The following is a 25,882-nucleotide window of genomic DNA, read 5'->3' as shown; positions in this document are numbered from 1 at the left end:
ATACACACATACACACACACATACACAACCACCACCCAAGAAAAGAAAGCTCTGTTCCCTCCCACTGGAGAAAAAAAAAAAAAAACACCCAAATATAAATATTTCCTCTTTAAAAGATCAATGATAGCATCGATCTAAATTTTATTCATTTACTTCAGCTCTCGTCAATGGTTTCTTTGGTGTTCTTCTGGGTATGTCTGAGAATTCAGTGATTGGCAGAATAGAAGTTGCATGCTTGAAATTTCCAGTCACCCTATTGACAACCTGCCAAGATTCAAATTATTCAGACTCAGAATTATCCAAACATAACAGACACTTAAAAAGAAAATATTCTATTTCTGTAACACGTGACTTTCCCTTTACAAAAATTTAGGCAATGGAGCCCAGAAACACACACGTTGAGTACTTTATAGGTGAAGTCTTATAGTTCTTCAAATATTTAGTAAAAAAGTATGGATTCTTGTGGGAGGAATTGAACTTATTTGTAATAAAATAGCTATATTGAAAAATTCTAAAATTCAGAACTATATGGGGGAAAAATCCGTTTGAAATATTAAAAATTTGTAGATTTTGAGATTTGCCAAAATTTACCACCTCCCCATTTCCAATTAAAGGGCAATTTTCAAAGAAGACCACTTGTATAGTTCACAAAACATATTTACTAAGGATTCGTTGCTTGAAGCCATTATAGTTTCAGCTATGGGAGTACTCTCTGAAATTACTGCACCATCTATACGAAAATGTTGTGAAGTTTCCACCTGTTAGTTTGAAAACAAAACAAAAACAATAAATATAAAGTAATCACTAAAACCCTACCAATCTGAAAACCCAATTCTAAGGAATAAGCCTTGCATCACCCTTTTCCTTGGAGTTCTTCTTGACCCTCTTGGAGATTCCCTAGTTAATGCCTGCAGAGGTCCGCCTTTGGAAGATCCACTTGTCCATTCAGTCTCAGTTACTCCAGCTTGTGAATAGCTCTATTTAAGCATTGACACATTAAAAAGTCATATTCTAACATCAAACACCCTAAAAATGGCCAAATTAACACACTGCAAAGCCAACAAGTCTCCAAATGCCAGCATTTACAAATAATGCTATGCCCTCAAATTTCTAACGTACCAATTGAACATTCAGCATCAGAAGAACTCTTAAAGAATCATAAAATACACTAAAGAGTCCACCAATAAGAGGGGAAAAGACACCAATTATCACTGGGTCCTTTTGTGACTCATTGTATGCTTGGGCAGCTCTAATAATGCAGCTGCAACTCTTGTCTCAACAAAGAAGCAGAATGATCATGACTTAAATGAAAGTCATTTATTATATAGCAGGTCAATTTCCTTTTAAAACAAAAACACAAACTTTTGGCTGAGGATGTAGCACAGTGGTGGAGTGCTTGCCTAGCATGTGCAAGGCTCTGAGTTTGATCCCTAGCATTGCAAACAGACCAACCAGAACTTTTCTGACTGTTAGAACAGATCAAACATTATTTTCATGTGATTAGTATTATTTTAATAGAAACAGTTTGAATTATAAACCATACTTGGCCATGTAAACTAAAAAATTCCCAGATGTCAAACTCTTAGAAACAAACAGAATCAAACAAGAAAAACCTCATGATCATCCTAGTGAATATATAAACACAGTATGTCACTGCCAAATCACAATGCTCCCACACCTCATACAGAAAGATAGAAAGATAATAGTGATGGTTACTGCTTTCTAGTTCCGGATTAATTTCTCCCTGGAAGTGGGGGGGGGGGGGTCAACAGATTTGTTTCCTTTTTTTAAGAAATAATTTTATCAGTTCCTGGATGCTTATAGTTTGAAATTCATTAGGCCAAATATATATATCGATCACCTGAATCTTTTGTTAAAATGCAGAATCTGATTCAGAGGTTCTGGAACAGAACCTAAGATTCTGGATTCCAAGTAATAAGCTTTCAATTTTGAAGCCACCATTATCAGATGATTATTTTAAATTCCTTCTAACTAGATAACATCAACTAATTATGAGTATTACAGCACAGTGTGCCTAGGTTGTCACTTTTCAAGATAATATTTTACCTAGATAACTGGTAGTTTTATGACCAAGTTAGTGTCTATTAAATTTAAAGACATATTTTATTCTTATCCTGTAACAAGAAAAATTATTTTAAAATATGCAAATTTGTACCAAAACCTCACAAAGGAACATTGTCTCATGTATCTGATTTTATATTTATCTGTACTTGGAATTGACATAAGAGTTTACTTTTTCTCACAATCTAAATCTGAGTTCCTTATCCAACTAACAACAATTAGGAAATACTTGCTGAATGTAAAATTATAGTTAGTCTAAAGACAAATGTGTAAGCAAATCACAAAACATAATAAATGCTTAATAGCAGTCAAATTCTTAATTATTTAAAAATAAGAAAAAATAATAGTTTTAATTTGAGGTTCTCAATCTTGGTGGCAGAATATCATTTGGGAAGAGCTTTACAATCTATTGAATGCTCCCAACCCTCACCTCAGACCAATTAGATCAGAATCCTTCTAAAAGGGTCTAGACAGGGCTCGGGGTATAGCTCATTGGTCAAGTATATGCTTAATGTCTGCAATGCCCTAGGTTCAATTTCTAGCACAAATGAGTAAACAAAAATTAAAAAATAAAGAAATAAAAGGTCTGGATACAGTTAATTCTTATTGCTCTTAAGAGGATTCTAATGTGCAGAGTTGGGAATAACTGGCTTAATATAACTGCAGTAGATTTAACATGCACCTTGAAATTAAGGAAAAAAAATCCTACTTTGAATATTGGTCTCTTTAAAAAATATATTTTTTATGTGTACTTGGACAAAATACCTTTATTTTAATGTGGTGCTGAGGATCGAACCTAGGGGCCCGCACTGCTAGGGGAGCACTCTACTTCTGAGCCACAACCCCAGCCCCGAATATCATTCCCTTTTAAATAATTAATTATTCAATGCTGGTCAAAATAATTAGAAGTATTTTAAAAATATTTTAGTTTGATAGTCTATTTGACATGTACTCAGCACTTAAAAAACTCTTCAAAGAATTACATTACTTGAAAGAACTAAGTTTATCAGTTGTGTAAGTGACACAATAAAACCAGACACTTTACCTATAACCAAGATGAAGGTAAAAGGGCTGGGGGAAGACAATCTTTTTCCTTAGAATTGATCATCTACCAAACTCAAGGATTAACTTTCTTTCTTTCTTGGTACCAGGGATTGAACCCATGGGTGCTTTACAACTGAGCTACAACCCCCTTTTACTGTGCCAGGCCAAATTCCAGAACTTTGTTATATTTTGGATTGAATAAATAACAGTCCATTAAAAACTTTACCAAACATCTACTGAAATAATAATTATGGTTAATTAAAAATAAAGTTTACATTTTCAAAGTTAAAGTTCATTTAAAGTTCTTTATAATCTTTTGTGGCAGGTAACACAAGGAACACGTTGGTTGACTGAGGGCCTACTTGAGAATTCTAAAATAATTTATATTTCTTTTGTTCAGATTTTATAAGTTCTTGGAAAATTTCAACCAGTTTTATTAGTTCCCATCATTATCCAATTTAGGATTAGTGATCTTTATGGAAAACTGAGAACCTTTAACACAATTAAAAAAGATATTCTAGGGGCTGGAGCTGCAGCTCAGTGGTAGAGCATTTGCATATGTGAAGCACTGGATTCAATCTTCAGCACCACATAAAAATAAATAAATAAAGGTATTGTATCCAACTAAAACAAAAAGATATCCTAAGGATTTTTTATTAGAACCCACATCATAAATGACTTTAAGCTGGGTGTGATGTCACTCGCCTGTAATCACAGCTTTTCGGGAAGCCGGGGCAGGAGGATTGCGTGTTCAAAGCAGCCTCAGCAACAGCAAAGCACTATAAACAATTCACTCAGACCCTGTCTCTAAATAAAGTACAAATCGGGGCTGGGGATATGACTCAGTGGTTGAGTGCCCCTAAGTTCAATCCTGATCACCCCCCCAAAATTAAAAATATAAAATTATAATTCAGTACTATAATTATTTAGTAAAATGATAAACAATGACTAAAAGGAAGCTCACTGAGATGTAAAATTAGAAATGTGATTGCTGTGTATTTTGCAGACAAAATAAGAACTGCAGTATCATCTATGTTCAGTGAGATGTTTTCATATTGCCTTTTGATAATATATCAGGCAAAAAGTCAAAAGACATTAAGTAGCTGAGGCACTTGAGAACATTCACAGGAGAGCTAGGTTAAAAAGGCAATAAATCCTCATCAACAAAAAGACAAACACTGAGCTGGGGATATAGCTCAGTTGGTAGAATGCTTGCCTTGCATACACAAAGCCCTGGGTTCAATCCCCAGCACCACCACCAAAAAGAAAGAAAAAAAAAAAAAAGGAAAAGACAAACACTCACCTTGGCATTATTCATAACAGCATACAAATGAAAATTACTCAAATATTAACCAAAAGGGAAGTGGCTAAATAAATTACAAACTGCAACACAAAGTGCAGTTGTACAAAACAATGAGGAACATGGATAAATTCAGATATGGAGTGATCTGGGATATGTGCTTAGGTTAAAGATAATGTTCAAAGTAGGCTGCCTTTTAAGCAAGGAGAAAGGGAACAAACATATATACATACATATCACATATATGTATAAATAAATTTGTGCATTTATTTATATTTTCAAAAAGAAACTAACCAAAGTTTGGTTAAAGGAAAAAAAAAAAAACTAAAAAAAAAAAGAAAAAACAACAAAAACCCCTAACAGTTCATTAAGTTGTGGCTTTAGGACACAAATAAAAAGTCTTTCAAGTGTATTTAAGCACAGCATTTGACTTTATATCCTAAGGAAAAATGAAGTCCTAAACCGCATTTAGCAATTTTATTGTTAGTATACTGTGAAACACCTGTGATATAGAAGATATACTATCATTTAAAGAACCAAGATACCAAGCATTTTAGAAGAGATATAAGTTCACCATTCATTCATGATTTACTTTTCTCCAAAAAGGAGTAAAGCAATGGCAACTTCGTAGAAGGAACACCCTAGCAAGAATCTCCCAAAGACATATGGGAGACAATAAAAGAATATAGGAACCAATTTAGTAATTCCCACTGACAAAAGATGGCACACTGAGGGGCCGGGGTTGTGGTTCAGCGGTATGTGCAAGGCACTGGGTTTGATCCTCAGCACCACATAAACATAAATAAAATAAAGGCATTATGTCCAAATACAAAAAAAAAAAAAACAAAAAAAAAAACCAACTAATGCTGTGGGGGGAAGGAAAAAATGACTATAGTACATATAGTACACCACAAGTCAATATGTAAAGTTTCATTGCTAACCCTTCGACATATTAATTATTAATATCAATTTGAAAACTGGCAAACAAAAGGCAAGAAAGCATTTCTCTTGGTTCTCTTGTATAAATTTTTTTTTAATATTTATTTTTCAGGTATAGATGGACACAACACAATGCCTTTATTTTTATGTGGTGCTGAGGATCGAAACGGGGTCCTGCCGGTGCTAGGCGAGCACTCTACCGCTGAGCCACAATCCCAGCCTCTTGTATAAAATTTGATTTTTAGATACCTGAGAAATTTATGAGGAATGGTTCTTTATTAAAAAAAAAAAAAATCCTGGTCATAGATATAAAGGAGTGAGATACTGAGACAAATCACCATTTTATTTTATTTATTTATTCTTAAATTTTTTGGTAGTTAATAGATGGACAGAATGCCTTTATTTTATTTATTTTTTATGTAGTACTGAGGATCAAACCCAGTGCCTCATGCACGCTAGGCAAGTACACTACCACTAAGCTACAGCCCCAGCCTTCACCATTTTATCTTTTGCATTGCTGTGAATTGAACCTGGGGTGTTGAGCATGCTAAGCAAGTGCTCTACTACTGAGTTACATCCCAACCCTCAAATCACCATTTTAGAACCTCAAATAAAATAATGGATTTAAGCAATAATCATTAGTAACAACTGGAACCATTATAATGAAAGGCCAATATAAAACTTCGAATTGGATAGATCATTCTTTCAAAATCTGAACCTACTACTCATTAATTTTGGCATCATCAAAAGGGCATATATATCTCCTGAAATGATCAATAGGAAGACTACAGCATCATTCTTGCCAAAGAAACTGAACCTGAATCTAACCAACTCTTCAGATCTGTTCTGTTCAACATGGAAACCACTAGCCACATGTAGCAATTTAAATTTAAATTAAATATAATTAAAGACTTGGTTTCTTAGACATGCTAAGACAAATTCTATGTGTTCAAACCATAGACACTACTGTAATGAACAGCACAGATATAAAACATTTCTATCATTAGTGAACGATCTATTGGACTAACTTCCAGTGTATAGGATACACAGGGTCTAGAAGAGCAAATTACGTGATCTGACAAATCAAATCCAGAATGTGGGAGAGAATCTAATGACCTAATTTCTAGACCAAATAAATGGAGGAAAGAAAAGCAGTTATTTTTTTTTTTTTTTAAGAAAGAGTGAGAGAGAGGGAGAGAGAGAGAGAGAGAGAATTTTAATATTTATCCTTTAGTATTTGGCGGACACAACATCTTTGTATGTGGTGCTGAGGATTGAACCCGGGCCGCACGCATGCCAGACGAGTGCGCTATCACTTGAGCCACATCCCCAGCCCAAGAAAAGCAGTTATAGTAAGAATAGCCACAGACTTAGAAATCTAAAAAAATCATTTAAAAAATAAAATACAATGTATGGATCTTGTCTGGATCCCTGATTGATCCAAACAAATGTAAAAAGAAAAGTGCAACACTTCTAAAACTGGAATAATATGAACACTTTATTTATTTATTTATTTTTTAAAAGACAGATCACCACCAGACAAACTGCTAGACCAATAGCAGTCTTTTTTTTTTTTTTTTTTGAGAGAGAGAGAGAGAGAGAGAGAGAGAGAATTTTATTTATTTTTTAGTTTTCGGCGGACACAACATCTTTGTTTGTATGTGGTGCTGAGGATCGAACCCGGGTCGCACGCATGGCAGGCGAGCGCGCTACCACTTGAGCCACATCCCCAGCCCCTGAACATTTTAGATATTAAAAAAACTAATAATTTTACTAGGTGGGAAAATGACGCTGTCATTTAAATAGCTATCTTTTAGAGATAAACATTAAAATATTGACACTAACATGTGAAATGTTAGGGATCTGCTTTAAATACTCCATCAAAAGGCAAAACAACAAAATCAAAAGCAATTTAAAAAGCTGGATGGAAGATGTAGGTGAAGATGAAACTAAATTGGTAATATATTGATAACTAGGACATCCTTGACTGGAGGGTTTTTAAACTCTTCCCTCCACTCTTCTGTTTTACATTTTTTGTAATAAGTCCACAGTTTTATTCTGCCTGTCAACTCCTTAACCTCAACTCTCCTTTGACTATTTATCCTGCTCCTCAGTTTAGATTCCCGAAACAATTAACCATTAAACCATCTTTAAACCCCATACCTTCCATTAACCTACTATCTGATCAGACACACATTCTTGGTAGACACCTTGCCTTCATATTCTGGAACAAAATCCTCCATGCTTGTCTATTGCAGTGCCTTTCATGATATTCCTAATTTCTTCTGCTCTTACTCTTATTTCTGTATTCCTTAATATGACTCTAAAGCTCTTTGCTAGCAAAACTCTAAAGTCAATGAAATACTTATTCTGGTATTTAGTTCTGTACCAAAACAGAACAGGGCTGGGGCTATGGCTCAGCGGTAGAGCGCTCTTGGGTTCAACCCTCAGTACCACATAAAAAAATAAGTGAGTGAAATAAAGGTATCATGTCCAACTACAAATAAAAACAAAAAAAGAACATTCATTCAATACCCTACATATTTTCTGTAGTCATCCAGCTTATTTTTAATAAATGGTTCTAAAATTACACATACCAACTACATCAAATGAACAGAGGAACATGGCTTACAAGAACATGTTGGATTGGGAATTTAACTCAGTGGTAGGTTCATGATTAAGACGCATGAGGCCCTGGGTTCAATCCCAGCTATGCATGCATATGTGCATATGAATACAAAATTCCATTTTAGGACATGTCCCCCACCTCCCACCCTTACTGAGAATTGAACCCAGGAGCACTCTACCTCTCGCTATATCCCCAGACCTTTTGTTAAATGTTGAGACAGGGTCCTGTTAAGTTGCCCAAAGACAGCCTCAAATTTCACTACCTGACTGCCTCAGTCTCAAAAGTAGCTGGAATTATAGACTTATGCCACCATGCCCAAGTGCAATTTTAAATGATAAACAGAACATGGAAAAGATAAATAGCTAACTAGATAAAATTTTCAACTAAAGACTAAGGACAAGGAAAAAGACTGTAGAGATAAGTTTATTAAATTAAAGTCAATAATTAGTTCTCTATAAACTAGTTCATTTATAACTATGCTGATTTTCCCATTAATTTCCCTTTGCATTTTGCTTCTTACACAAAAAGTCAAAGTTTCATCCAGAATATGAAATAGCGTCAGAGTTTAGGGAAACACCACAAAAGACAAAACAGGTAAAAGTAAAAGCAAATTCAGAAATCCAGAGAAAAAGACACAAATACAAAACTACCCCTACCTTTTAAAGAAGCTGTACCAAAAGCACTAAGACATTTATATCTTTTAAAATATTTCTTTCAAAAAGCTGTATGGTAGTAGAACACTTGCCTAGCACCCGTGAGGCCCTGAGTTCGATTGCAGCAACTGGGAAAGAGAGGCAGTTTGACCAGCTTTGAACCATGCTTAGTACAGAATCAAACACAAATGAGACTTTTATCAAACACTTGCTTTTGCAGTGAACATAACCTATAATACTGATAAACCCCAAAGTTTAGATTTCCCATGCCATGTAGCTAACTATGAAATCAAGTTAATAGTACACTGAATCTGGGTATCAACTGTTAACCAAATTTAACACGACAGATGAGTGTCATCGGATTACTTGAATCTGTACACGTTGATTACAAAGCTAAATATACCTGGTTGTGCTCAAGTCTTCTTTGCTTGAGTGTTACTGAAGTCTTTGCTCTGCCCTTTAGTGGTTCTCTCTTCTCAAGCTTGAGCTCTATTTTAGAGTCTGGAAATAATATTGGAGAAACCATTACTTTCTGAAACATGTAAGTTATGTTCTCCTAACACAATTTGGGAACCCAGTTTTAGGCACATTAATACATAAAACAAATTTGTCTATTGGTGATATCTCAATAGACCAAAATTGTTTATCTACAATTTGTCTTAGAAACTTTTACTACTCCATTTTTTAAAATTCCTTCTTTAATCCCATTCCCACTTCCTACTTAATTCTCCTTTTCTTTTTCTCAGACTAATAGAATTAAATATAAGTGTATTCCAACTGCTCCTGGAGGCTTTCACTAAAAAACAATTTCAAATGTGGGAAAAAGATATTAAAATAGTCAACACAGCCTGCCATTATTTTGTCCATGTAGTATATTGTTACTATGACAAAAGTTAGCTTGTTAAATTTAAGTTTGGTGTGTGGAAAACAAAAACCACATAGATTTTTAAGAATTAAAAAAATCTGTATTATATCAAGCCTCTAACAACAGTACATGGTAACTGTCAATGATATTAACATGTAAGTGCAATCTAAAAGTCTCTTCTCAATGAGGGGTACAGCTCAGAAGTCCTGGGTTCAATTACCAGCACCCAATCAATCCATTTTTGATGCAGTCACAAAAAGTCCAGATGAAACTGAGATAAGAAGGAATCTTGTTCACAGAAAAGTTAGAACAATCACAGGGCATTTCTCTTTCCCTTCCCCATAATAAAAATGGTATTTCTTTGAAGATGAGTCAGTATTTGCTACATTTTTCATAGATTCCAATTTTTCATTTTTCTGGTCTTGATTTTATTGCCATTTGAAGACCTCCATTTAAAAAAATATGTACCTTTCCCACTTTTGTGGTCATTTATTATAGTGTAGCAAACTTAGTTATCAATTGGTTCTTCTAAAAACTTCTACCACCAAAAATTTGTTATATTATTTTCTTACCAAAAAACAAGAATGGCGTCAATTCTTAAAGCTCAATTTTGTATGAATTCAATGTAGTTGTGCTACAAAGTGGTCAAGATGGCTGATACACGTCCTGCTAACTTCCAATCTGATATTAGTCAGTCTAGAATTTATTTGCAAGTTTCCCAAAAAGAAAGATGATTTTTATCAAGTTAATTCAAACAGTTCAATCTTCATTTGGGAATAGGCTATCAACTATATTCCCCCATTTCCCAACATTTCCACTAATAGATATATTTGGTTCAACCCTTAGCATCATAAAAATCTACTTTTATTCTTTGTTAACTTGAAATCTAAGAATTAGAAAACACAAGGTAAAATACTTATAGCCAAGCAGAAACTGATTAGGCAAATAATTTATCTGGTTACAGATTAATTCCCCTTACAAATTTAGATTCCAACAGTCAATAAAAACATGGTCTTCAATATAAGAAAACCCACACAACAATAACTGGAATATTTAATTATACTATTGGAATGTTAAGTGAGTTTCAATGATGAAATGGAAATGAAATGTTCATCCACAAATATTCAACTTGTTTGAAACTTCAAGAATAAAGCACACGTACAACACGTTTCTGGAGACCACACAAAACCGTTCAAATTTAACAACTTTATTGAATTTGTAGGAGCATTCTACATCAATACATTTTTTAAAATCACAAAGTACTTAGTAGGTACATGTATACATGTACATTTTAGAAGACAAATAACAAAATTACTCCCAGAAAGCTGCAAAGATGGAATGTGTAGTCTAAGAATAAATGGAGAGAGAAATGAAGGGACCATATTCTGTTATGCTGAGACTACCATTTCCCACAATGTCTCTACAATCAGATTCTTTATCTTACAATCATAGAAATGAAAACAGGATAATACACTGTTTTATACAGACATAGACACTGGGATATAGTATGATTTCTTAAGGCTTTAAGAAAAACCTGATAAATTTGCTTTTCGTATCAAGATTATTAAGCCTAATCATCCATGAAATACCACATACCTCAAAAAGAAAAGTATTTTTTTTTTTAAAAAGCCCCATCTCTCCAGTGTCTAGTTCATCTGACAAAATAGAGTGGTAGTGTATGCTTGTACTATCCTAGACTATTTACCAACAAGAGCAATGTCTTTCAAAGTGTGGTCCATGAATTGTGAGTTAATTCGGAAGTGATGAGGCATCGGTATCAGATTGTAAAGCCATATACTGTTTTTGCTATCAATAAGTGTATTACATAAATAAATCCTTTCATTGATCTTTATATTTAAATTCTTGTATTAAAAAAGCAATGGGGGATGGGGAGACTAACCCAGGGCCTTGTACATACTACACTCCTGAACTATGTCCCGAACCCCTTAGTCTTAAAATTTTTGTGCATGTTTGTCTGTGGATCAGTAATAGTTTGTGAACTGGTACTTTAAGTTGCACTGATCTAGAATATCATGAATGCTACTGCAGGTATCAGCATATAACAAAAGAAAATAAAAGTGTAGACAACTTCTAGAAAGTGAAGTATCAAAAAGGATAAATTATTGCTTTGAATGTGTAATTAGTATTTAATTCTACCCTAGATAGAAAAGAATATGCGTATGATATTTGAAACAGTGAAGAATCTACTTATTTTAGTATTGAAATTCTCTCAGTTTTGAAGAGTTAGTATAATAGGAAACATTAAATGTTTGAGACAAATATATGATCTATAAAGCTTAAAACTTTATCAGCCTTTCTATCTGTGTAAATCTAAAAGAGCAGTTCCACATAGGGAATGACTTAATAATCTGAAATTCCTTATCAAAGATAAGACAGGTGACTTAGCTCTTAACTTTATTTTTTTCCACGCTTTTTAATTACTTTGTGTACTTCTCCTCCAAATAATGTTCCACCTTTAAAGGGAGTCACAGTCAGCTTATTCTTAGAAGCTGGATTAATTTTGCAATCCTTCAACCAGAGATATCGACGACCAAGAGTGGAAGATCCCATGGTATAGGCAGCCATCTTCACTTCATCAAATGCAGCTTCACAAAGAAACGAAGCTGCATCATATGTTTTGCTCAGAATATCGAGTGCCTGGTGTATACAACTAGGATCTGAGCTAATAATTTGTGCAGCCTGACTAATGTTTGCTTGCATAGCCTTAACTACAAAGGCAGTGTGGGTTGCAATCTGCATCGTGGATGCTGCAGCTGTATATGCTCTACAAAGTGTTAAGTCCAAGTGTTTATCACAAGACTCAGCAGAGCCCTCCTGAATACCTGCTGGTGGGATAGTTTCAGAAATAAACCCTTGGATTTCATCATCTACTTTTGGAACGGATAATATCTGGGTCGCCTCTCTGGAAGAAATTGGATATTTGCGTGCCAATGAAGGCAACTGCCTGTCGATCTGCTGCCACTCCTCTTCAATTACTTTTAAAATAGATTCATGGAAGGGAAAAGATAGTTCTGAGGTATCAATGTTATCATGCTGTGATTTCTCAGACTTTTCCATGCCTAAGGTAGTAAGTGCATGAGAGACAACAGTTTTGGCAAAAGAAGACATATGTTCAGATTCAGGTATATCCTGCAATACCTGGCTATCCTGAAATGACACAGAGGAACCTGAATCCCTCTCCTCTATTGACTTCTCACTGAGTCTAGGGAATTTTCGTGGAGGAGACAGAGAAGTGGTTTCTCGAAAACTAGACTGACCAATTCTCTTGCATATGTTTTCAATGTCCAGTGTGGGTATAGAGTTAGAAGTCCCAGGTAAACTATCTACCCCACCCTGGACCAACAGAGAATTGACATAATCTTTGATTGCCTGAGCAAGTTGTGGGGAAATTACTTGTGATCTCTTAGACTCCTCTAGTACTTCCCTTTCGCTGGAGAGAATGCGCTGATCTGAAATATTGGACTTCTCAGTATATAATGGCTGAATTCCACTTTTCTCTCCACGGTAAATATTTTCTACTATGTCTTTACAGTAAGAAGTAGTGGTTTCTTTAATCAGTGAAGGAGAAGCTGCAGTAGAGCCCAACATGGCAGCGAGTTCACGCTGAGAGGATGACGAAGAACTTTTCTCTACACTCCTATCATGGCTAGTCTTAGAGGAAAATAACAAATTCCCTCCAGAGGCTAAATTCTGCATCTGTCTCTTGCCAGGCAAGGTTGTGGCAATAAGAGGCTCCCTAGGTGGGTCGCCCTTAGAAGTATGTATTTTCTTAGCTGCCTGTAGTTCAGTCCTGCCCAAAGGAGGACGGGTGGAGATTTCAGGAAAAGAAATACCCTGAAAAAATCCACCAGAGGGAGTAGCTGGAAGTCCAGAAAAAGGAGCAAAATCCCTAGTGGACTTCACTTTCTTGTGTTCTTTCTTCTTTCCTGTAGAGGCAAAAGAGGCAGGAAGTTTAAGCATTACTTGTGTTTGAGCTGGTTTTATTCTTGCCTCCTTGCTAAAATAGTGCTGTTGAAGGAAAAGACCCTATATTTCATATTCTGAACAATTTGGCAGACTGTGCCTTAGAAGGCAGAGCTTTTGGAGATTTAAGTAACTTGGGTCAAATTAGATAATCACAAAACTAATGAAGAAGGCATATGAATCAAGAGTTTATAAATATCACATTGCACTTATCATTTTTAAAAGGACATTTATTCATGTGCCAGTATCAAAAAATTTAAATATCACAAATTTTCTTTAAAATAGTATAATATATAAAGATATGGTCAAAATATTTGCTTTAAAGTTGCCATGAAATCAGATTATCTAGCAACAATTTAAATGCCTGTCAGAAAAAAATAATATGCCACATTCAAATGCTACCACTGTATATTAACAAGGAATAAACATATACTTAATAAAGATTAGATTAAAAAATAACATGGAATAAAAATACAAGCACAAGAAGTAGCATATGATTTATATAGACTTTTTTAAAGTACAAAATAATACTGTATATTAGATGAATAAGTATTTAAAAACTAAATAGATCAGTATCTACTGATAGTGGTCACTTCTGTGAAGATGATAATGGGCAAGGGCAAATGTGGAGGAGAGTGTCTTTACAAAAATGAAATCTGAAGCAAGAGATAGTTAACTGGTAAGTTTGGGTAATAGAAAATTAGACACTTGTACTTTTTTGTTTCTCATACTTGTTTCAAGTATTTAAATCAAGTTACTTGTAGAATTACTCTAATAATATGAACAAAAATTACATATGTCCTGCCAATATTGTTTTAAACTTTACCTTCTTCATAAATGAAGTCTCATGAGAATCTAAAAGAATTACATGCATTTAACAATTTAAAATTTTTACCTTCTTCATTGTCACTGTATCTGTCAGAGTCATTACTTCCATTCTGCCTAGTATTTTCTGCTGACGAGGAAATTGTTGGTAGAGGAGTAGAAGATCTTGATTCTGGTCCTTGTTCTCTCAGTTTCAATAGCTTTTTCTCATACAGCTTCCTGGTTGTTCCTGTATCAAGGCAAAACTTGATTTTAGCTCTTGCATTATCTTATTTAAGGTCTAGCTCAGAAATTATCTTAAATAACATTATAAACTCAATTTTTACCCTTTCCTTTCCTAAACTTTATTACTTAAAAAATAATAATGGGGTCTTTTCAAAAATAGGAATTTTTCTGAGATTTTAATGAGATTATGTTTCTTTTAATAACATGGAATACACAGTAGATTGATATAGGTCTTATTGGATTAGCTACCGAAGAACCATGCATGACTCTTTTTTAAAAATATTTCTTTTAGTTGTTGATAGTCCTTTATTTATTTATATGCAGTGCTGAGAACCAAATCCAGTGCCTTACACATGCCAGGAAAGGGTGCTACTGCTGAGCCACAGCCTCCACCCCGCAAGTATGACTCTTTTTGACTGCAAGTCTTGGACTTTGTATATTTTCTCTACAATTACAGAAGTATACGCCAATATAGAAAATTCTAGAAACAGATCATGCCCCCTGAGGAATATGCATTGATACATTATATATAATCATATATTATATATAATTTTATTATATCATACAATGTAATTCTATATAACAAACAGCTTTTGTTTTCTGTTTCACACTAGCTATATCTTTCCTTAATTTCTGTAAGTTGAGTAAAATGACTATGGATCTTTTATAAACAATACATATCCAGAAATATAAAGTAGTCTTAAAATGAACAGCTGGTATACCATCATGTAATTTAATGTATGCTGGTACATATCAGCATCTTCCTTATACAATTTTAAACAAAATCTTTGTATTCAAAATTTTCTACAACTTAGATGATCAAAATGAATTTTTCTCACCTTGAGGTCATTGTCAAGACTCTCATAAAATAAGGTAAATGCTACCTTGCAATAATCACTAAGCCACATTCCCAGCCCTTTTTTATACTTTATGGGGGGGGGGGGGTTGCTAAGTTGCTGACGCTGACTTTGAACTTAAGATCCTCTTGCCTTGAGTGCCACCACAACCAGATAGTTTATCATTCTTTAAATTCCAATCAAGACATGGCACTTTTAATGATAAATGGAAAACGGTACTAGGCTAGGAAATGAATAACTTTAGTTATATTAGTCAGTTATTAACTTACTGATGTGGATGAACTGGCCAGTTAAGCTAGCTGAGATTCTCCTCAACTGTCATATTAAAACCATATGGGCTTGGAACAGTGGTGCACACCAGTAATCCCAGCAGTTGGGAGACTGAGGTAGGAGGATCAAGCCAGCTTCAGCAACTTAGCATCTAAGCAACTCAGTGAGACACTGTCTCTAAATAAAATACGCACACAAAAAAGGGCTGGGGATGTGGCTTAGTGCGCCCCTGGGTTCAATTCCCAGTAAGAAAACAAAAATAATTCAATATAGTCTCACCAGGTGGTGTGATATGTGCACCACATAAAGCAATCTCAACCACAGAGATAAGAGATTACATAGTTCAATTCTTTTATTTCCCTCGTTAGGGTTCAGGACATTAAAGACTTGGTCATACAAAGGGTTAATGGTAATACCAGCCCTTGGAACCCAAATTCTAATAACTAGGCAAGAAGAGAAAACAACTTAGGGCCTTGCTTCATAGAAAATATATTTGAAATTTTTTGAACTTACCCACAATAGGACCAGGATTCACCCCATATTTCACAAGCTGATCCAGAAGTTCTTCATTAGAGAGCTCTGTTACATCTAGATCATCCTTATCTTCTAGCCTGGGCTTATCAGTTTTCTTTGTTGCTTTCTGTAAACAAAGTCCAATTGTCATTTCTACACAAATTTTAGAGTGTATATTTATTAGACAAATAATATGTTGTGTAAAATAAACATAAACATTAATCCACAAGTCAATTTATAGTTATACTACATTAAGCCACAGCAATTTGATTAAGTTAAAAGCAACTCAGTATTTAAAGACATTCTAAATTCAACTATAATTAGACTGTACAAAACTAATTCCCACACAAATAACTTACATGTTAAAGCGATTAACTGTTGAAATATTCAATTTTGAAATACCTCTGTAAAGAGGTAGTAATGGCATCAAAAATTCAACAGCAAATAAATACAAAGTAAAAGTAATTGACTTTGGATAACATTATATATGTAATAATGAACCTTATACCTTTTTTCTTTAAAATAAACAAAAATTATGTTGAATTTTTTATACTGCGCACCCTGCCCCTCCCGTACTTTAACACTGAGTTAAGTTCCCAGGGCTTTTTATTTTTTTGAGACAGAGTCTTAATAAGATCCAGAGGCTGGACTTGAACTTGTAATCCTCCTGCCTCAGCCTCCCAAGTCAATGGGCTTATAGGTGTGCACCACCATGCCCAACTATACTGTATTTCTTAAAAGATAACTCCTGAAGACAAGGGAGTCAGATCAGCATGAAAGAAACAAAGTGAAGCCAGACACGGTTTAAACATATTCACCCTAATGTAGTAAATATAATTTACTGTTGACTTTTTCTAATCCTTGGAGTTTTTTTTATACTTTTTTTTTTTAGGTGGTATGGAGAATGGAACCCAGTGCCTCACAAGTGCTAGGTGTGTTCTACCACTGAGCTACAACCCCAGCAGTTATAATTCGTAAAGTTTAAACTAATGTAGAAAAGTTAAAGACTTTAACCATAAAGATTTTAATATTCACATATAAAAAATGATTTCCCCTTAAACAGCATATCAGAACATAAGAAGCCCAAATGATTATTCTCCTTCTAACTTAGTTTATGGCCATTGAAAGAAGTCTCACAAGACTTCATAGTTATCACCCCTAACACAGCTTATTCACCAGATTCAGTTGTATAAAATCATTTTACTAGAATAGCCAAAAGAATGTGGAACTTTGAGAACAATACCAAAACAAGTTCTTTCCAAATTTTTAATATTTATTTTTTAGTTTTAGGTGGACACAATATTTTTATTTTATATTTATGTGGTGCTGAGGATCAAACCCAGTGCCTCATGCATGCTAGGTGAGCACTCTACTGCTGATCCACAACTCCAGACCCCTTTTTAAATGTATTTCTTTTAGTTGTTGATGGACCTTTATTTTATTTTATATGTGTTGCTGAGAATCAAACCCAGTGCTTCACACATGCTAGGCAAGTGCTCTACCACTGAGCCACAATCCCAGCCCCTCAAAATAAATTTTTGAAATAATCTGAACAATAGCAGTATTTTCTCAAAAAACTAAATAGTTTAAGCCAGTAAAAGTATGGATACCTTTTAAGATTATGGCAATAGCCTTTACAAATGTCTGAGTAGTCCTAGAAAGTATCAGTGTACCGAACAAAACCCAGGTGTTTAAATAATGGCCACAAATATCACTCAAAAAAAATCACTCAGGCCTGAATTAGTATTTAAGGCAGGAGAGTTAATACTACACCTTAGAAATGTTTTATGAAAAATGGCTAAAATTATTAAGTTGTACAGATCAATTACTTTCCAATTAAGGGGGGGGGGGGGGAGCAGGCACCCTGGGAATGTACCAAAATTTCTCTTGTAACAAATAAAGGGCTAGGGATGTGGCTCAGTGGGGAAGCACTGGCCTAGCCATGTGTGAGGCACTGGGTTCAATCCTCAGCACCACAAAAACAAAGTTTAAAAAAAAAAAAAACACAATAAAAAATTTGAATAGAGGCTTGGGATGTAGCTCAGAAGCAGAATGCTTGCCTAGCACAGGCCCTGAGTTCCACTGAGCAAGCAAGCAAACACAAAAACTTCACATAACTTTTTCCCCCCAGAGAGTGATAATAATAAAGTCAATTCACTATATATCTTTTAGTGCACTAATCTGGACTTACCAGGCTCAAATCTTGAAACTGTACATTTTGATGTCAAAATAGTTACCTAAAATCTAAGAGCTCTATATTTAAAGCCTTGAAATCTTTCTAGAATAAAGATTTAATCAAATCAACCTTATCTTGTGTTATTGACTTAACTTGAATTTTCCATAAAACATAGTTTGTAGAGAAAAACTCCATTATATGATATAAATACTTTAAGCAATGAATAATTTAACCAGGTTCAAATTACTTGTAAATAATTCCTCCCAGCATAAGAATGTTTAAATTTTACTATCAACAAAAATTCCAATTTCTTGTAACATCCTGAAGTGGTTTTTTTGGGGGGTAGGAGGTGGATGGGAGGGTGTGGTATTAGGGATTGAACTCATGGCCTTGCAGATACTAAACAAATCCTGTCACTAAGTTTTAAATCCTAGTTCTTTATATTTTATATTGTGACAAAAGAAGGTCTTGCTAGATTGCCCCAAATGGCCTAGAATTTATAATCCTCCTGCTTCAGTTTCCAGAGCAGCTGGGATTATAGGTATGTGCCACCCTTGACAGGGTTACTAGCCTAAAGTTTCTGAGAAAACTGACTTTAGCATTCAATACAGCCCACTTACTTTTTATTAGTTATTTGTATACACCCTTTATTTTCTCTAAATGGTAAACTCCTTAAGCAGCAAGTCCCCAAATGTAGCTTGTTATCAAAATTGCAACTATTTTAAAATATCTTGCTTCACTCTGATTCTCAAGTTTGGGCAGAAAATCTATATTTTAAATGTGTAGCTTTAGTAATCTGGATGCAGCATTTAAGTGGGCACCAGAGAGCAAGAGCACTATCATATTTCTAATTCAAGCATCTTAGAACAAAAACAAAAGTAGTGCCTGACACAGGAGGTTCTTTCAAACAAATGAATGATGCGTACATTCATTTGAGAGGGAAAATCGAGTCATTTATTTTTGAAAATCCATTTCCTATTGGGGGGGCAGGGAGGTGTGGGGATGTGGCTTATAGGTAGGTGGCATGCTTGCCTAGTATGTGTGAGGCTTTGGATTCCATCCCTAGCACCATAAAAAGAGAGGAAATGACATAGATTTTGAATCAAAGTAGGAAATCAATCCCCTTACATTTTCTTAAACTTCAGTTGAACAAAGAAAACTTTAAAATGTAGTAGATAAACTGTGATTTTAAATTTAATCTGTAGGGGGAAAGTGCCAGAAAAGTAATTCATTTTATAAATATAAAAAAAATTGGGAGACGGGTAGTTTGGTGTACATGATTAACAAGACAGCAGTTTCAATCAGGAAGAAGGAAACATTAATTGTACTAAATTCTACCTCCTGATAGTTTTATTCCTTTAAGTTAGTCATAATCTGTTAAGTTTCATTCAGTCAAAAGTACAGAGTACCATCAGAGATATGATAAATTATTGTATAATGGTGTATTAAGAATCATAATGTAAAATTAAATAAAATAAAAAAGAATCAATTCAGGCAGCAAGATGTTGAGAAAAAAAAATACAGTGTACCTATGTACCAAGCACTCTTCTCCAGTTCGTTTCCAGATACCAGATGACATCTACTGTTTTTTTCTTTTTTTAATATTTTTTTAGTTGTAGTTGGACACAATATCTTTTATTTTTATTTGTTTTTATTTTTTATGTGGTGCTGAGGATCAAACCCAGCACCTCACACATGCTAGGTGAGTGCTCTACCGCTGAGCCACAACCTCAGCCCTCTACTGTTTTTTCAATTTTAAAATCCAACAATTCTGTGAAACAACTTGTTTAATTTCTACCTTTAATAGCAAAGATGCTGATAACAATACTATTATAAAATAAATTCTACTGAGCACACATTAAATATTGATGTGTGTGCTAAAGTGCCTTATAGTATTTGAGAATTCTAAAAAAAAATCATGATAAAGATGCCCCCATTTTACTGTGAGGAAACTGAGGTCCAAGGCTGTAAGGCTAACAAGGGAAATCTGCATACTATGTAACATAGTATCACTGAACAGACATTATACATCACTTTCACATACTTATCCTTTCTGAAATTGTTATTATGGTAACTTTGCACTGTATTGCCCTGATATTAAGATGAAAACATCCAGAAACAATGACTATAACAGGTATCAATTACTGAGCACAAGGCACTTCATATATGCAAACTCATGTAATCAACCCTCAATCTGATAAGTGACTTTTAGTTTATTCCTATATTCCAGGTAAAAATGGAGAAACCTAAAGGCAATCAATGTTCACTGTTCAATAAGCAGCAGACCTAGAATTTAAATCTGTAACTCTGATTCATTTACACCTCATTAAGGAGCATTGCAATCAATTTATGATTTAATTAACATTCCCCAACCTTAACTTGCCTTTTACAGTTCTGTCCCAAGTCTTTAAACATTTTCTGTTAAGAATTAATCAGGTTGGGGTTAGGGTGGCTCACTGGTATAGTGTGTTTAGCCTGCATGAGGCCCTGGATTCAATCCCTACCACACCTTCATGCTTTGCACTTTGTAACAAAAAGGTAGGATGCAAACTCAACTAATGTTTATTCTTGTGTCCACAATCTAATTTCAGCACCTAAAATACTGGCAAGATGAATAAAAGAAACAATAAAACAAAACAAAACAAAAATAAAAATTTTAACATGCAAATGTTTGTCATACTACACAGTCTAAGACATTTTTGTGGTGGTACATACAAAGCAAATTCTCTTATAAAGGAAATTGACATGCAAAATAATTTTACATATCTACTATTATAAATGCTCTATGGCTCTTGTAAATCCAAAGAACCTCTTCCTATCCCATATTTAAAAAAAAAAAAAAGTCTATTCAGACTTAATTGTAACTTACTTTTGCCTTAAGTATCTTTTTTTATTTGTTTTTGGTACAGGATGGACCTCAGGAATACTCCATCACTGAGTCACATACCCAACCCTATTTTGTATTTCATTTAGAGACAGTCTCACGGAGTTGCTTAGTACCTCGCTTTTGCAGAGGCTGGATTAGAACTCACATTCTAAGTCTCCCCAACAGCTGGTATTACAGGCTTGTGCCACTTGCCTGAAGTATCTTTAAAACAGAAAATAAAGCTATTGACTACCAATATTAACTTTTTCAAGTTGTTATCATTGAGCCTGGCCAAAGGCATACATTTTTAAGTTTTAATCACTCAAGTGGGATAAGATAAAATTCTATGGTTATGAAATAATTCTCCTCTATAAAGGAAGCTGGGCATGGTGGTACACTCCAGCAGTCCCAGTAACTAGGGAGGCTGAGGTGGATCACTTGAGACCAGGAGACACCCCCCTCACCGCCAGTGAGAGAAATATAACTTTTTAGCATGTCACTGGACACAGTAGTGTGTGTGTGTGTGTGTGTGTGTGTGTGTGTAGGGGGGCAGGTGTTGGGGATCAACCTAGACCTTCCATATGCTATGCAGATGCTCTACTAGTGAGCCACACCTTCAGTCCCAAAGTAGATAAGCTAAAAAAAATGTTAATTCTTCCCCCCCAAAATGAATTGGAGTGAGAAATGGGTAAATAACATAATTTTTAGACCCAAGACACTAAATTTTTATGATGATGTGTAGGGTCTGCAGAAATCAATCTTTAAATTTCTATTTTTATTATCTTAATGTGTTATGAGCACATATTAGAAACTCAAAAATAATGGAAACTCCAAGACTTAAAGTTTTTGCATACAACCCAAACTTCATGGTTTAATACATCTACACCAACAAAGGGTACTACAGAAGAACTGCTTTTTTTTTTTAAAGTGTGCTGACTGAAATGGAAGATATTTCACTTTTGACCAAATCTATAATGAAATAGTTTAAATACTATCTATTCCCTTTTTTGAAGAGTCAGTGGAGGAAAATCAATAAGGGATAAACTTTACTTTGAAAGTAAATTTTTGTTTAAAGTGGCTTTCTTTAAACCCTAAAATGGAGACACCAGAAACAATAAAATTTGGCTGCTCTTTTATTTATTGAACAAATACTTATTATATACTATGTGGCATACACTGCCTTGCATGATTTTTAGTTTCTCTGAAGCCCAGACTGAGACTTTTCGATTAAATTTACATGTGTCTGTTACATGTTATTCATTTCCATTTCATTCGTCAGCGAAACACATTAGATAAAAAAATTTTAAATTAACAGAGAATGTTGTAAAACTTTTGAAAAGAAATAGGTTGGGGTTTGGCTCTGTTGCAAAATGCAGCATCAAAAAAAGGAGAAAAAAGAAAAAGAAAAAAGAAAGAAAGAAAAAGAAAAGCAGCAATAACTTTGAGTTATTATAGTAACCAGCAGCAATAACTCCTACCACATTTCACCGTCTTTCATGAAAGCATTTTAAGTTACACCATCAAGTTTTAACAACATTATGATATGAAGCCTGGTAAGTAAGTATATACAAACCAACAAAAACACACTTAAAATTTACCGATAACAAAAAGCAAACTAATAAGCATTCGCTGAAGCCAATCTGAGATTTAACCAGGATCAGACATTTAATACCATAATCCCAGCGACTCGGGAGGCTGAGACAGGAGGACCCCGAGTTCAAAGCCAGCCTCAGCAACAGCGAGGCCCAAGAACTCGGTGAGACCCTGTCTCTAAATAAAACACGAAATAGGGCTGGGGATGTGGTGTGGCTCAGTGGTCACATGAGTGCCCCTGAGTTCAATTCCCGGTACCCCTCCCCAAATTTAATACCGACACATCATGATGCCATAAAATAAACCTATCTCTTGGTTCCGAATCTTTCTTTCCTCAAGTAAAATTAAGCAAAAAAGGGGTGGGAGGGGACAATCAACCCAAACTCATTTACTAGAATTTCCTAAGATCGATGATAAACATTTAAAAAAATTTTTTAAAGGTTCATTTCAACCTAGAGTAAAACTGCCGCGACAAGAGATGGCCTGGTGCTGGAAGAAGTCAGACTAACAAGAAAACACCACCAGTTCAAAAAGCCCTCTGCATGCAAACTAACAAAACCAATATGAAAAGGCGGGAATTTCTTTATTTCAAATTTTGCTTAGATATGAGTAGGTCGCAGACTGCCCTCCAGGGAGCGCTCTGAGACTGCTCTGCGCGAGTCATTTCGGTTACTGAAGCGGGAAAACGCTCGGACCTGACCTACAGCGTTCCGGGGCCGACCCTCGCCAGGCGTTGGAAAAGCGCTCGGGGCCCGGTCTCAGGGCCCACTCCCGACGGCCGCCAGTCGAGGACCAGGGCTGCGGCGCCGCACAGCTCCCCGACGCAGCGTCCGAGCGCCCCGCGGCCGCAACTTCTGGTCCCTCCCTCGCAGCGCCCCGGTCCCGGAGCCCGCACCCCGGCGGCCACCGAGCTGCGGGCCGGAGCACGGGGACAGCCCCGCGCCGAGCGGGGGCGAGCGCGCGCGGAAACCGCCAAACGCCCGCCTTTGTGGCCCCGGCCGGGCGTCCTTACCCTGCCGACGGTGGCGCGGCCGCGGCCCGCGGTGGAGGGCCCGGAGCTGAGCACTGGGGTGGGCTCGCGCTCCTCGTCGCTGGAGAAGTCCGGGGGCCCCTTGCTGTTGGCGCCCGCGGCGTGCGGCGGCCGGTTGCGTGCAGTGAGGTGCTGCAGGTAGAGCTGCACGTACACGTCTTTGCGCTGCTCCCCGGCCGGGAGAGTCACATTGTTGGCGACCAGTTCACTCTTCAACTTGTCTTTCGTCAGGACCGAGGGGTCTTCCAGGAACTCCGGCATCTCCGGGATCTACTAGTCCCCTTCCCCGCAGCCTCACTGCCGCCGCTCACACCGCCGCGCTCACTCCTGGCCGGGGGCCGCGCTGTCGCCTCCGAGCCTTACGGCTCCCGCCCGGGAGGAGCGCCGCGGGGGCACGGCAAAAAACTCGCAGACACAAAGCGAGGCCAGACGCGGGCACAAAAGCGCCGCGAGCCCAACTACGGACTAAGTGCGGACAGGCTGAGAGGCTGCACCAACCCCAGCCCACACACTACAGCCAAGGCGAGAGCAGCCTGCTTCGCCCACGCCCCAAGAACGCGCGCCGCCATTGGCGGGCGGCGGGAGGAAGCGCGGCGGTGATTGGCTGGGCGGCTCGCGCGGGTTCCATTAGCCACCGTGCGGAGCGAGAGGTTGTAGAAACGCAGTTTAAAAGCTGCTCGGGCGGGAGCTCAGGCTTCTGGCCCGTTTCGGTTTCCCCCTTCCTCCACCCTTCCCTTTAGACGCTGATAAGGGACGGGTCGTACAGCTTTTGTGCTCGGTTTCCTTTCCCTCCTCTTGCTTGGGACACAGCTTCCATCCTGGGGTCGGTCACCTCCGAGCGGGCCGAGTTCCACGCCAGCCCTGAGGACACTTGGCTGGGCCTTTCTCCCTCCCAGGACACAGTCCATCAAAGAATAGGCTGCTTTCCCGAAAGCTAGCTCTAGTGGGGAAGACGAGAGGCGAGGCATGCATGTTCGTGTGTCTTGATTTACTTGGAGAGTGGAAGGGGCAGCACCAGGAGGCAAATTCCCCTCTGATCGGAAAAGCTTCTTTTGTTCCTGCAATTCCGGAGAAACTGGACCTCTGCTATTAGTTTAAAACGTCCTTGAATATGTTGACAAAATTGCATTCTTATATGTCCCGTTTGTTTGTGACCCTATGGATTAGGCATTTCTAAATTATTTCATTTGAACAGTTACTTGGAGCTTACATAAATCCGTGCATGCATTTTTGCTGGACAGTCTCCCTTGGTTAAATCCCCCCCAGTCTTAAGTCTCTGACTATAACTTAAACCCAGAGAGAGTGGTAACAACTAAATGAAGCGCAGTATTTATAGTCAACTTCAAACAACGGAGATGGTACATACTAGATTTTAATTTCGGACGCAGCATTAGTGACCTATAATTAGGCCGGAAACTATAAACAAACCCATGTTAAACTGATTAAAATCCAGTAGAATCTGAAACATATACTCTAATTAAAATATCTTCCTGGAAACAAACACCATTGATGACATCAATAGGAACAAACACGTTTCAAGAATATACGTATGTAGATGCGTTTCAAGATGCTTCCTAGAGAAAAGCTATCCTCGGATTTAGGTTGTCAGCTGACTCTGAAAAAAATTATGCTTTGTAAACTGCTTTAAGATTTTTTTAAATGTTCACCTGATTTCTACATGGTTATGTTGAAGTAAATTTAAAATAAATGCCATCACTAAAAATGTTTTTATGAATTCAAAGAAACATTCTTTTAATGACATTATTTTCCTAGAAGTGATTTTATTAATTCCTGCCTAAAAATCTCAATATTACATATATTTAGGCAACAGTATTAAACTCAGTGATGAAAATTTAAAATTTTGTTTTAATAAAAAAGTTATTTTGTACATTTTTATAATCACTTATGAAAGTTGGGGTTCCCCCACCCCCATCACAGCTTCCCTCCACCCCCCATCACAGCTTCCCACAGCATAGGTGAGTGTTTTTATCGTCAAAAAGGGAACTGAACTGAGAGATAAAGGACCATAAT

General features: G+C 36.4%; 1 protein-coding gene across 4 annotated transcripts in view; it reads right to left on the bottom strand.

Moving 5' to 3' along the window:
• Tmpo (thymopoietin) overlaps nt 1-24,403 on the bottom strand; it is a 28,389-nt gene extending 3,986 nt beyond the window's left edge. The window contains exons 1-7 of one of the 4 annotated variants that reach the window (XM_076854972.2): nt 23,834-24,401; nt 16,187-16,313; nt 14,392-14,550; nt 9,051-9,148; nt 858-977; nt 663-758; nt 154-264 (exon numbers count right to left, since the gene is read on the bottom strand). In XM_076854972.2, coding sequence (XP_076711087.1) covers nt 154-264; nt 663-758; nt 858-977; nt 9,051-9,148; nt 14,392-14,550; nt 16,187-16,313; nt 23,834-24,112 — 990 coding nt within the window. In that variant the 5' untranslated portion in view covers nt 24,113-24,401. Of the gene's footprint in view, nt 1-153; nt 265-662; nt 759-857; nt 978-9,050; nt 9,149-10,703; nt 13,460-14,391; nt 14,551-16,186; nt 16,314-23,833 lie in introns of those variants that run through there. The other 3 variants (XM_076854973.2, XM_076854974.2, XM_076854971.2) reach the window with 3 other exon arrangements.
• Between the last annotated feature and the right edge of the window lie 1,479 nt (nt 24,404-25,882).

The sequence above is a fragment of the Callospermophilus lateralis genome, chromosome 4 (genome assembly GCF_048772815.1).
Source record: "Callospermophilus lateralis isolate mCalLat2 chromosome 4, mCalLat2.hap1, whole genome shotgun sequence".
Taxonomy (NCBI): Eukaryota; Metazoa; Chordata; class Mammalia; order Rodentia; family Sciuridae; genus Callospermophilus; species Callospermophilus lateralis.
Note: the sequence above shows the minus strand (reverse complement) of the source record. Positions and strands in the feature narration are given on the sequence as shown.